The sequence below is a fragment of the Gastrolobium bilobum genome, unplaced genomic scaffold, assembly GCF_033153095.1.
Source record: "Gastrolobium bilobum isolate Gb01-03AN ecotype WA unplaced genomic scaffold, APGP_CSIRO_Gbil_v1 utg3781, whole genome shotgun sequence".
Lineage (NCBI taxonomy): Eukaryota > Viridiplantae > Streptophyta > Magnoliopsida > Fabales > Fabaceae > Gastrolobium > Gastrolobium bilobum.
In genome coordinates this window covers 87,643-98,765 of record NW_026896623.1, presented here as the reverse complement: position 1 = coordinate 98,765, position 11,123 = coordinate 87,643, and the positions used below count along the sequence as shown (strand labels likewise).

Below are 11,123 nucleotides of genomic sequence, written 5' to 3'. Positions count from 1 at the left end.
TAGAAATACTGGCACGAAGCCAAGTTATGCATGCGCCCATAGATGAGTATATGGTCCTACATGGATATCTGATATCTCTGAAAGTATATGTTGTATGAACTGTTTATCAGGGCAGCTTGAGAGCGGGATTTGCAAATCCTCAGTTGTCCGATTTACAGAGGTTAATTTGTTCGATTTTCATCTTCGTCAAATAAGAATTAAATTAGAAGAAGTATGTAATCTGTTATGTCATGGGAAAAAGGATTAAAGAAAAAGAAAAAGTTAGCTCGTATTTTCGTAAGTTAAGTCTTCCGCTGTTTCTGTTTGTATCATATGTATGTTAATTGAACCGGCGGGGATGTTACAACATGACAATTATATGTGGCACTAACAAGAATAAAGAGCAAACAAGGATTGAAGATATTGATACTTGATGATAATGGTTGTGTTACAAATAGTACCCTTAACATCGTCTATAAGAAAGTATTTCAAATATTAGTGTAGTTGATTTGGTTCTGTTTAGACATATTCATTCCACTGTAAGACAAGGTTTAGTTGGTTCTATAAAAAATAAAAATTAATCCAATTTTTTTTTATGAGGCTATTTTTTCTAAGTGTTAAAATATCAGTGTCATCTATTTAATGAGTAGTATATATTTAATCCAAATGTCTGAGTAGTTTATTTGATGCCACATATAGTTAATTTGGACTTTTATTGGTTGCTGCAGCAATTTTACATTTCTACTATCAAGTAGTGTTCATCCTAAATAATTTATTGTCATTTTTTTTGTCTTTGTATGGTGCTAGATATCCTAATCGTTGGCCAAGGAAAGCAGAATAGAAGAAGTAATAGCTAAAATTGTTGGGGCATTAACTGTTGGGAATTGTTCTAGATTTTGTCACATTTTTTTCTTATTTCTTTTTGGTAGAACAATATGGCATCTGATTGTTGTTGTTATGCATGCCTTGTTGTATTTGAAGACTGAATTATTAAGTACATAACTATATTTGATTTGCATAATAATCGATGGGGAAGGATATTGTGACAACCAAGTTGTGTTACTACCAAGTGACTATCAATCAGTCTCACTGTTAGATCGATTATGTTGATCCAACGGTTATATTTATTTCCATCTTTGTATGGTCATGATTCCCCATATTTAAAGTGAAAGCATTAAATATGGGAAATCATAACCATACAAAGGTGAAAATAAATATAAAATATTAAATTTGGGGAATCATGACCATACAAAGATGGAAATAAATATAACCGTTGGATCTATATAATCGATCTAACGATAAGATTGATTGGTAGTCACTTGGTAGTAACACAACTTGGTTGTCACAATATCCTTCCCCATAATCGATATCTCTGAAATACAAAGTTTTGTCTGTGGTTGATACTTACAAAGTTCTGTGTGATTACTGTAACTTTTTCAATTTCAAAAATAGCACAAAATAGCAAGACAATTATTTCTTATTTCATATATTTTTCAAATAAAAGGTTTGCATTTTTCACTTTTGTTCCTTCATGTTTATACCTCTACTATTGTATCATTGACGGCTTCATAGCAAGATGAAGTTATTGATTTCTTTTAGAGATTAACCAATTACGACCAACAAAAATTTCAATTTTTTACCCTACATCGCGCGAGTAATTCACTAGTAGTTAAAAGTGCAAGAATGGTGAGATCTAAATTCGATTCCCATCAAATATATATTTGAAAGGAGTGAAAAGCTTTAAATGTGATTAATGTGTGACTCGGAATTAATCTAATAGCTAATTAAACCCACAAAGAAATGATTATAATTGGTCAAGAAAAAAAAAATTGGAAATTTGCGGTGGTAATGATGAAAAGGAAGGGCACTAGTGGGCACAGGATAAGCACGTGGGAGTTGCCTTTCGATATGCACGCTGGCAATGCCATATCTCCATAGTTAAAAAATAAAAAGAAAAAAGACATACGAGCTACGACATTATATTCTTACACGAGGAATCACAAAATAAATAAATAAATAATAAAGTTGGACAATTTTCCCAGGTCGAATTTGCTGATGAATGATTGACAGTTTCTGTATTGGGAGAGTATCCAGATGCTCTTACCTCAGGTTATAAATTAATCTTATCTCTGAACCCCATTCTTTTATTTAGTTTAAGTATTTTCAATTGTAGAATGATTTTGTGTAATTTTTTATCATAAAATTTTTCGTTTTGTAGCAACTTTTTTTTTTTTGGTTGCTGTGCTGTAAGATATTTGTGTAGTTAATTAATTTTACAGTATACCTATGTAATCTCTCTATCTGAGCCTAAATCTGGTGGAATTTGCATTGCCCTTTGATCCTTTTTTTTTTTTAAATGTACAAATCACTTAACAGTTATATTACTATTTTGACTGAACAAACATAATTTTGGAGTGTCTGTTAATTGACCATTTTTGTTGTTGCTCCTACTTATTTAAACTGCTTTATATTATTTTTTTTCCCACAACAAACCTCTTTGTTTTCCTTTCCTCTTGGGACTTCTACATCTTCTCTCTCCTCCAAGAAAATTCTATTTTTTTTTTTTCCCTGTGTGAGAGTTCTTGAAGTTTTCTATTAAGGGTCATGAGCTCTGTCGATTCAGTTTCCACTTGGGGTTGTAAAACAGGAAAATATATTACGGGCATATAATAAAGAGTATTTTGTGCTGAGCTTCTTTCACTATATGTTCCTGTGTTCTGTTGTACTGAATTATGCAATTGGTTAGTGCAGAGTAACACATGATTTATCATAAAAGAAATTGACACAATCATGAAGTTTATGAAACTGGGATCTCGTCCAGATACCTTCTACACTACTGAGTCAGTAAGGCAAGGCATAAAAATGGTAAATTTGATTGTTCTTTGAAGATGATGTGTCAGCTTCATGTAATTAACATGAGTTTCTTTTCTTTGTGTGCAGATCAGTCTCTTCTGAAGTTTCAAGCGACCTCATAATTCAAGTGAAAGGAAGTAGATATCTTCTTCACAAGGTGTGCTCCTTGAAACTTTTGGAGTTGAGAATATCAATGATAGAAACTCTTCTTCTTCTTACCATCAACAATCTCAGTTGCTTTTTTTTTTTAAAAAAAAAACTTTCTATCTTTTGTTTTGAAAATTTTGTTAGTTGTTACTCACATGTTGATTATCTGAAGTTCATGCTGATGCTGTTCAGTTTCCCTTGCTATCCAAATGTGTCCGCCTTCAAAGGTTATGCTCAGAGTCTCAAGATTCTCCTCAGCATCAAATAGTTCAACTCCCTGATTTTCCTGGTGGGGTGGAGGCATTTGAACTTTGTGCTAAGTTCTGCTATGGTATTACTATCACTCTCAGTGCTTACAACATTGTAGTTGCAAGATGTGCTGCCGAATACTTGCATATGACAGAGGATATTGAGAAGGGGAACTTGATTTATAAGATTGAGGTTTTCTTCAATTCTTGCATTCTTCATGGTTGGAAGGATTCTATTGTGACTCTACAAACCACCAAAGCATTGCCTTTGTGGTCAGAGGAGTTGGCAATTACCAGCAGATGCATTGAAGCCATTGCCTCAAGGGTATTAAGCCACCCCTCAAAGGTGAGTTTGTCACATAGTCATTCACGAAGGGTAAAGGATGATAATGTATCTTGCAATGGAACAGAAAGTCTGAGACATAAATCAACAAGCAAAGGATGGTGGGCTGAAGATTTGGCAGAATTGAGCATAGATCTTTATTGGAGAACCATGATAGCTATCAAATCTGGTGGCAAGACACCTTCGAATCTCATTGGTGATGCATTAAAAATTTATGCATGTAGATGGCTACCAAATATCACCAAGAATGGACATGTCAAGAAGGAAGCTGAATCTGATTCTGATTCAGATTCAGCAAGTGAAATAACTTCAAAGCATCGTTTGCTTTTGGAATCATTAGTAAGCTTGCTTCCACCAGAGAAAGGCGCAGTTTCTTGCAGCTTCCTTCTTAAACTCTTGAAGGTAGCAAATATTCTTCATGCTTCTTCTTCATCAAAGATGGAATTAGCTAGAAGGGTTGGACTTCAATTGGAGGAAGCCACAGTAAATGATCTTTTAATACCCTCACTATCTTTTACAAATGATATGCTGTATGATGTGGACTTGGTGATGACCATATTGGAACAATTTATGTTGCAAGGTCAGAGTCCACCAACAAGCCCTCCAAGATCAAGGTTGGAATTTGAAAGAAGGAGGTCTCGTTCAGCTGAGAATATTAACTTGGATTTCCAAGAGAGTAGGAGGTCCTCCTCAGCATCTCATAGCTCAAAACTGAAGGTGGCAAAGCTTGTGGATAGGTATCTTCAAGAGGTTGCCATGGATGTGAATTTGCCTCTGTCGAAATTCATTGCTCTTGCTGAAACTATACCAGATTTTGCAAGACATGATCATGATGATCTTTACAGAGCTATTGACACTTATCTCAAGGTAAATCTTCGAAAAAACAATTTATCTTCTGTTTTCAGAATTACTACATTTTGTGCATTGAGAGAAATAAATAATGACCATGAAGATTAAAAAAAAAAACAAAAAAAAAAAAGGTGTCTGAATCAGTTGTTGGGACAGAATTAGTGGGATAAACAACTCGACCTTAAAATCCTCTCTTATTCATAATTTATTACCCGCTGACCCACCAAAAAGGTGCCTGAATGTTGTCACGTTCTCAGTGATATAGTTACATTTTCTAATGTCTATTCAGGCCTTTGTGATTTCACTTGGTTAATAACAAGAAGTAAAAGATTGCCTTTGAAAACTATTAAAGAGTAACATTTTATTTTTGGGTACTTAAAGAGTTACATTTTATTGCTGCTAGTTTGTTTAGTAGATAGGGAGAAAAAGAAAAAGAAAATAAATAGATGTTCTTTAGTCCTCCACATGATTAATTGTGTGTCCCCTCCATTTTCCATCATTGATTGACCATTTATGGGTTCGCTACATTCATTAATGATTGTTAAGGATATATAAAATCATTAATTGATCTTCACTTATTAGTTTAAGTTTTTGGGTTGAATTGATTCTTTATATCAGAGTTTCAGTGACCATAAGGTCACGGGTTCGATCCTTACCGCCCCCCATTTAATTAATAATTAATCAAATCTTGTGGAGTTTCTTAACACATGTAGGTGGGTCTGTGCATTGTCCACCGTTCAAGCTCAATAGACTCTCGTATAAGAGGACGTGTTAGAGATATATGAAACCATCAATTGAACTTCACCTAATAGTTTAAGCTTTTGAGTTGAATTAGTTCTTTACAAGATGTAACATATCTAGCAGTGGAAAAAAAGGAAGGGAACCAATGCGTGAAATTTTTGGTTTGTAGAGGGATGATGCCTTCTTAGTATGACTAATATGTCTATTTTGTTTAACTTGAAAATCTAGGCTCATCCAGAACTCAACAAGAGCGAAAGGAAAAGACTATGTCGAATTCTAGACTGCAGAAAACTGTCTATGGAAGCCTGCATGCATGCAGCTCAGAATGAACTACTCCCCCTAAGAGTGGTTGTTCAAGTTCTCTTCTTTGAGCAAGCTCGAGCAGCAGCAGCTGGTGGCAAAGTGAGTGACATGCAAAGCAACATCAAGGCATTACTCACTGCACATGGCATTGACCCATCAAAACATACAGCACCATTAAGTACTACTACAAGTATACATGGGGATGACCATTGGAATGTTTCTAGATTCAAGTCACCAATGTCAACAAGGAACTCAACTCTCAAGATGAAGCTTGCTGAGGATGATGACGACTTAGATGAAAATTATGGAAATGGGAGAACTTCTAGATTTAAGGGTCTTCGTGCTCTTCCTACTCAACCCAAACGAATGCTTAGTAAGTTGTGGTCTACCAACAGAAGCACCACTGAAAAGAATTGAGTGATTACTTTTTTTGTTTTTTAATTTTCCAGTTGGGAATGGTAAATTTAGAGGGTAACATATACTATATTTTTCTCTTTTTTAAAAGGCCTTGTAAGTTCTAGGAAAATCAATGAATCTACTTGTAACCTGTAATAATAAGAAATGAAGTTTTCTCAACATGATAAGAAATCCCTTCGGTAAATCTCTCAGAGGGTGTTTGGTAGAAGGTGAAAAAAAAAAATTCTTGGAAAATGAGGTGAAAAAAATTATTTGCCTACGTTTAGTAGGAGGTGAAGTAAAAATATGGCTGTGAAGATTTTTTTCCCATAATTTGCTTTTCTATGTAAAATGTTTGGGGAAGATTACCATTGAAGGAGTGAAATTATTTTTTTCCTCATGTGGTGGAAAGATTAACACATAATATCAGTAAAATTGACTCAACATTTCTGAAAAAAATTTAACCTACCAAATACTTTTTAGTAACATATCCAGGAAAAAAAAATTTCAAACATATTTTCGGAAATTAATTTTTTCGGATAAAAAAAAAAATTTCTTCTCTACCCAACACCGCATGAGCCGTAAGTTTTGAATCGTGGGACCAATAATGCTGTGTTTGTCTACTAATTAATCTGCAACACCTGGCTATGTTCTTCTGTGGTAGTTCACTTCATTGGGTCCTGACTTTCTAAACAAATATATTCTTGGTATTTTACATGATGCAATACTGTAATATCAGATTATACTTGTCTTATCAATTTGTATCCACGCAGATAATGTGGTCCATATTCGTGGAATGTTGTGGCAAATAATTAAGGTTCGACGTGCATTTTGTTTTGGTTTCTTGCTAGCAGAGATTTGTCATTGATAACAAATTGATGTGCAAAGCAAAGTAGGACAAATAAACAAGAAAGAATAAGATCCACGATTGGTAAGATATGTTTGCTTATAAGTAGTATTGTTAAAACAGTGACCAATAAAAACCACTTTGGTATGTCTGATCTGCAAGACTCGGTATTAATTGTTCCATCATAACATTAACCTCCATGTATCTGTATACTAATCTAAGCAAAAAAGGGTCAGCAAGTGAGTTAATATAAGTGTTCCATTTAAAGGCAAACCTTTTAAGCATTACTTAGAAAATATGTGTAACAATTATTGAGGCCCTGAATTTCTTTAATTTCTCTGAATTTTTTTTTTTTTTTTGATAACAATTTCTCTGAATTATTTAGGTATTGATTTGACTTCAAATTATTACCGGCAATTTGGATTTTGTAGAATTGTTGGGATGAATCATGTTCCCGGTCAACCAGTTAGTTCAATCTCACAAACTGAAACCGACTTCTTACTGTTTTGGAGTCAGTGAAAGAATTATACATTTTTTTTAGTTTAAATTTCAAACAAAGTCATAAAGTATAAAAGAATCATATAGTGGCGGACTGGCACTGGTGGTCATCATCATCATTGTTGTAATCATGATTCTCTAGTCATCATAATTTCTTTGACCTTGACTAACTATTCTGAGAGCATGCCTACATGAATATTCTTCTCATATGCTTTTATCAGTACTACTTGGTATGATTAGCATTAACAAAATTTGGTACTACTTATCTGGCCAATTAGTGTTTACATTCCTTTTGCAATTTTGTTTGCTTATGCTATAGCTCAAACTAGGAGTCATTAGTCAAGAAATTTTGCGTGCTTGGCCAATCATAACGGGAATGCAATCTCCTATTTCTTAAGAGGGTTTATTTATTGTCTGATTGCTCATTACTCCACTTTCATTTATAAATTAAAGATTATTGGATCAAATTATGCAAGGAATCTTGTTTCTGAACATGTTTGCCAGCAACACCACTCACATAACAATCCCCAACACCAAAAAACACAGAAGTGCTCGTATAAGTTATTCGATATCTTATTGTTTATTAAATTAGTCACCTGCAAGTGACAACAGGGATTGTGTTTTTTCTGCATGGGTGTGTGCTGTTTTAATCTTTATAGCCTTAGGCCATGTTGGTAAAACCATTTTTTTTACATCTTAAGGTCAAAATCCCTTAGGGTGTGTTTGGTATAGGAGAAATTTTTTGGTGACCGGGAATCATGATTAATGGGAATTCAATAGAAATTGAGTTTACTTGGAATCTTACGAAAGATGTGTTTGGTTCGCCAAAATATTACCGGGAATACTGGGTAAAAATTATTGATTCCATATTTGGTTTAGAACGAAATATGACTTGGAATATGAAATTATTTTACAAAAATAACCCCAAACTATTTTTACTTTTGTAATTGATAGATTGGGTCTAGATTTTTATGTGTATTGGGGTATTTTTGTCTCAAAATTTATTGTTGTGCTTTCCCTTTACTTGGTATTCTGATTGGTATTCTGAATTACCATATTATTTTTGGTAATCTGAATAGTGACTTTTCTTTATAAATCAAATTACCGGTAATCCTTGGATATCCGGGAATCGTAATTTATTCCTTCTACCAAACGTGGTAATTACATTTACCAAAGAAGGATTACCGGTAATCCTCTCCAAAAACTTGAACCAAACACCCCCTTAATGTTGGATGTAGGTGGTTGTTTACATTAATCACAATGTTGCACCTTCTAATTGGTTACGACTCACAAATTTTAATCTGATTGTAGTTGTTATGGACCAAGGAAAGGCCCACGACAGCAAGAAGCCCAACCTACACAAGCCCAAAGGTAAGCTCTATAAATAGGAGCTAAAGACCACAGGTATGGCTGGTCTCTCTAACCCTATTTCTTTCAAACACGACAGTGCACACACACACCCCTTCAGGCTAAGGCCATCGTACTGTGTGTAGTGATTCCCTGTCCCCAAGATACCTAATCCATAGGTATCTAAAGAGAAAGCTATAGATCCAACATCAAACAACCGACTTACGGTCGGACACCTCTGCCCACGACAAAACATTGGCGCCGTCTGTGGGGACGTTTTCCCACTACTACGTGATCGAAAGCCACGATGGTGAGAGCGACAAGAAGTGGATTTCAACAACCATCAAGATCGAATTCCAGGATCCAGCCTATTTCTCCAATCAGGGAGAATCCATCGGATCATCGGCAGGTAGATACCGATGCAGTGCACATGAGTGATGTGCACTCCGATTCAGCATCAACTCCAGCCGTCAATCCAGACGCCCCATATGTGCAAGTGTTACAACCGATGGAGGAAAAAACGGCGGATGCTGTGCAGGCACCAAACGGTGCAGTTGGTAATTCTCGGGTAACAGATCTGGCTGTTGCCGCAGTACTTCGGAGAATAGAAGAGATGGAGAGAAGACACGGGATTGAAAGGGAGGCAGATGCCAGACAGATGCGAGAGCTGGAGGCTCGAGTAGGTCGAGCCACCAACCCGAACCCGGAATGAGCCATAACACGGGTCATGAATGATTCGCGGATCACTAGCACCCAGGCGAACCCTGATGGGACCCAGGCTCGGGGGAGAGGAATTGGAAATATCGAAAGCTGTCCTCAAAAAAGCACACCCAATGTGGTTCATAACCAAGGACCCGAAGTTCGCAACGGCGGCATAGGACAAACGGGAAGGCTGGAAGAGAACCCCCAGTCTTCAGATTGGAGACGCCCATCCCGGAACTCAAACCCGAACGACGTATCCGGGGTCTACAAGAGGAAGTATCACAGGGGAAATACAATGACATCCCCTTCGTTTACGAGATCGTGGATGCATCATTTCCAGAGAACCTCAATCTGTTTGAAATTCCAAAATACGATGGAGCGCAAGACCCCCAAGTGCATTTGGATGCCTTTGATATGGCGATGTACATTAAGGGAATTGAAGAGCCGTTGATAACCCGGTTATTTGCGACAACGCTGACGGGAGCGACTCAATCAAGGTTCTCATCTCTACCAGCAGGATCCATCAGATCGTTTGAAGAATTCAGAGGTAGATTCTTGCTGAATTTTGCTACAAGTAAAAAACAGCCCAAGTCCGAATTCGCGCTGGGAAAAATAAAATAACAACCTGGTGAAACGCTGCAGAAGCATTTGGACCGCTTCAAAATGGCCGCCTTACAAGTTCCCGGGTTGTCTGAGAATGTTCATTTGCATTTGGTGATTGCCGGCCTCCACGGATCCTCCAGGTTAGCTAGATCCGTATACAAAAACCCAGTCCGAACTCTAGTTGAGTTCACTGCACGGTCCAAAAAATATTTGGAGCTCGAACAGATGGAGATTGAAAATGCAGACCAAGGCAACACCACGACCAGGTGGAGAAACTCGGAAATCGAAGGCAAAGTGATTTCCGGGGTAAAAGGCCAGAAGAGAAAGTTTCAACTAAAGTAAAATTTGATAGAGATACACCTCTGAATTCGTTCAGATCTAAAATCTGGAGAGAGGTAGCATCCATCGAAATGAAGAGGGTGGATAGGCCACAACCAGTACTGAATCCAGCCAGCCTGGACCAATCTCGATATTGCGCGTTCCATGATGGCCCTGGCCACACAACCGATGAATGCTGGGATCTCAGAGACGCAATTGAAAGATATATCAGAGAAGGAAAGTTGTGTTAGTATTTGATAAGAACTCAAGGATGAAAGAATAATAAGAAGAGGAGAGGAGGACGTCTTATGACCCCGCCCCGAGAAAAGAAGTTCAGGGATGATGGCCGAGGAAATAAGCCGGCCAAAGAAGAGGATGATGAATTCATAGAACCTGAGTTTGAATGCAATGTTATTAGCGGGGGTTTCGGTGGAGGAGGTGATAAATGAATAGCTGGAGAAAATATTTAAGAGAGGTGCTTTCGGTACGAGAGCGGCCCAAGTTTAAAGGAGTCAAACCAGAAGCATCATTGCTGTTTTTTACAAAGAAAGAATTGGAGGATGTCATTATCACCGGCACATTAGTCAACTGTAAAGTCAAGAAAATGTTCATAGATAACGGCAGCTGTGCCGACATAATTCTGTGGTAGGAATTCCGGAAAATGAACCTGGATGTGGAAGATTTGAAACCCTGCAACACGGCTTTGATTGCGTTCAACGGCCGCGATACTATCCCCAAGGGATACATTGACCTGAGGCTTACCTTGGGAACAAAGGAGGCTTACAAGTCGGAAAGGATAAGATTCATAGTGGCTGACTTCTCGTCGGAGTATAACGTAATTCTGGGAAGGCCAACCATCCACGATTGGGATATGCTGGTCTCCACCAAGCATCAGAAGCTCAAGATGATTGGTAAGCAGAACACGGTAATTACCATTCATTGGGATCAA

The 11,123-nt window shown here is 37.0% G+C and overlaps 1 protein-coding gene across 5 annotated transcripts; it reads left to right on the top strand.

The window, feature by feature from the left end:
* Positions 1–2,391: 2,391 nt before the first annotated feature.
* LOC133301087 (BTB/POZ domain-containing protein At1g67900-like) lies at positions 2,392–6,115 on the top strand. 5 transcript variants are annotated; one of them, XM_061500684.1, is made up of 4 exons: positions 2,392–2,828; positions 2,920–2,989; positions 3,172–4,437; positions 5,389–6,115. In XM_061500684.1, the coding sequence occupies exons 1-4, from the start codon at positions 2,770–2,772 to the stop codon at positions 5,878–5,880; spliced, it is 1,887 nt and encodes a 628-aa protein (XP_061356668.1). In that variant the 5' UTR covers positions 2,392–2,769; the 3' UTR covers positions 5,881–6,115. The 5 variants fall into 5 exon arrangements, with proteins under 5 accessions (XP_061356668.1, XP_061356671.1, XP_061356669.1 ...); XM_061500687.1 differs by having other exon boundaries at positions 2,397–2,823; positions 3,207–4,437; positions 5,389–6,114; XM_061500685.1 differs by having other exon boundaries at positions 2,397–2,844; positions 3,207–4,437; positions 5,389–6,114.
* The last annotated feature ends 5,008 nt before the right edge of the window (positions 6,116–11,123 follow it).

What these genes read in the sequence shown, in the direction of transcription:
- LOC133301087 (XM_061500684.1), top strand. Translation starts at nt 2,770, where the DNA reads ATGAAGTTTATGAAACTGGGATCTCGTCCAGATACCTTCTACACTACT. An exon ending in TACACTACTGAGTCAGTAAG is followed by an intron (nt 2,829 to 2,919) that starts GCAAGGCATAAA and finishes CTTTGTGTGCAG; the next exon opens with ATCAGTCTCTTCTGAAGTTT. An exon ending in CTATTGACACTTATCTCAAG is followed by an intron (nt 4,438 to 5,388) that starts GTAAATCTTCGA and finishes TTGAAAATCTAG; the next exon opens with GCTCATCCAGAACTCAACAA.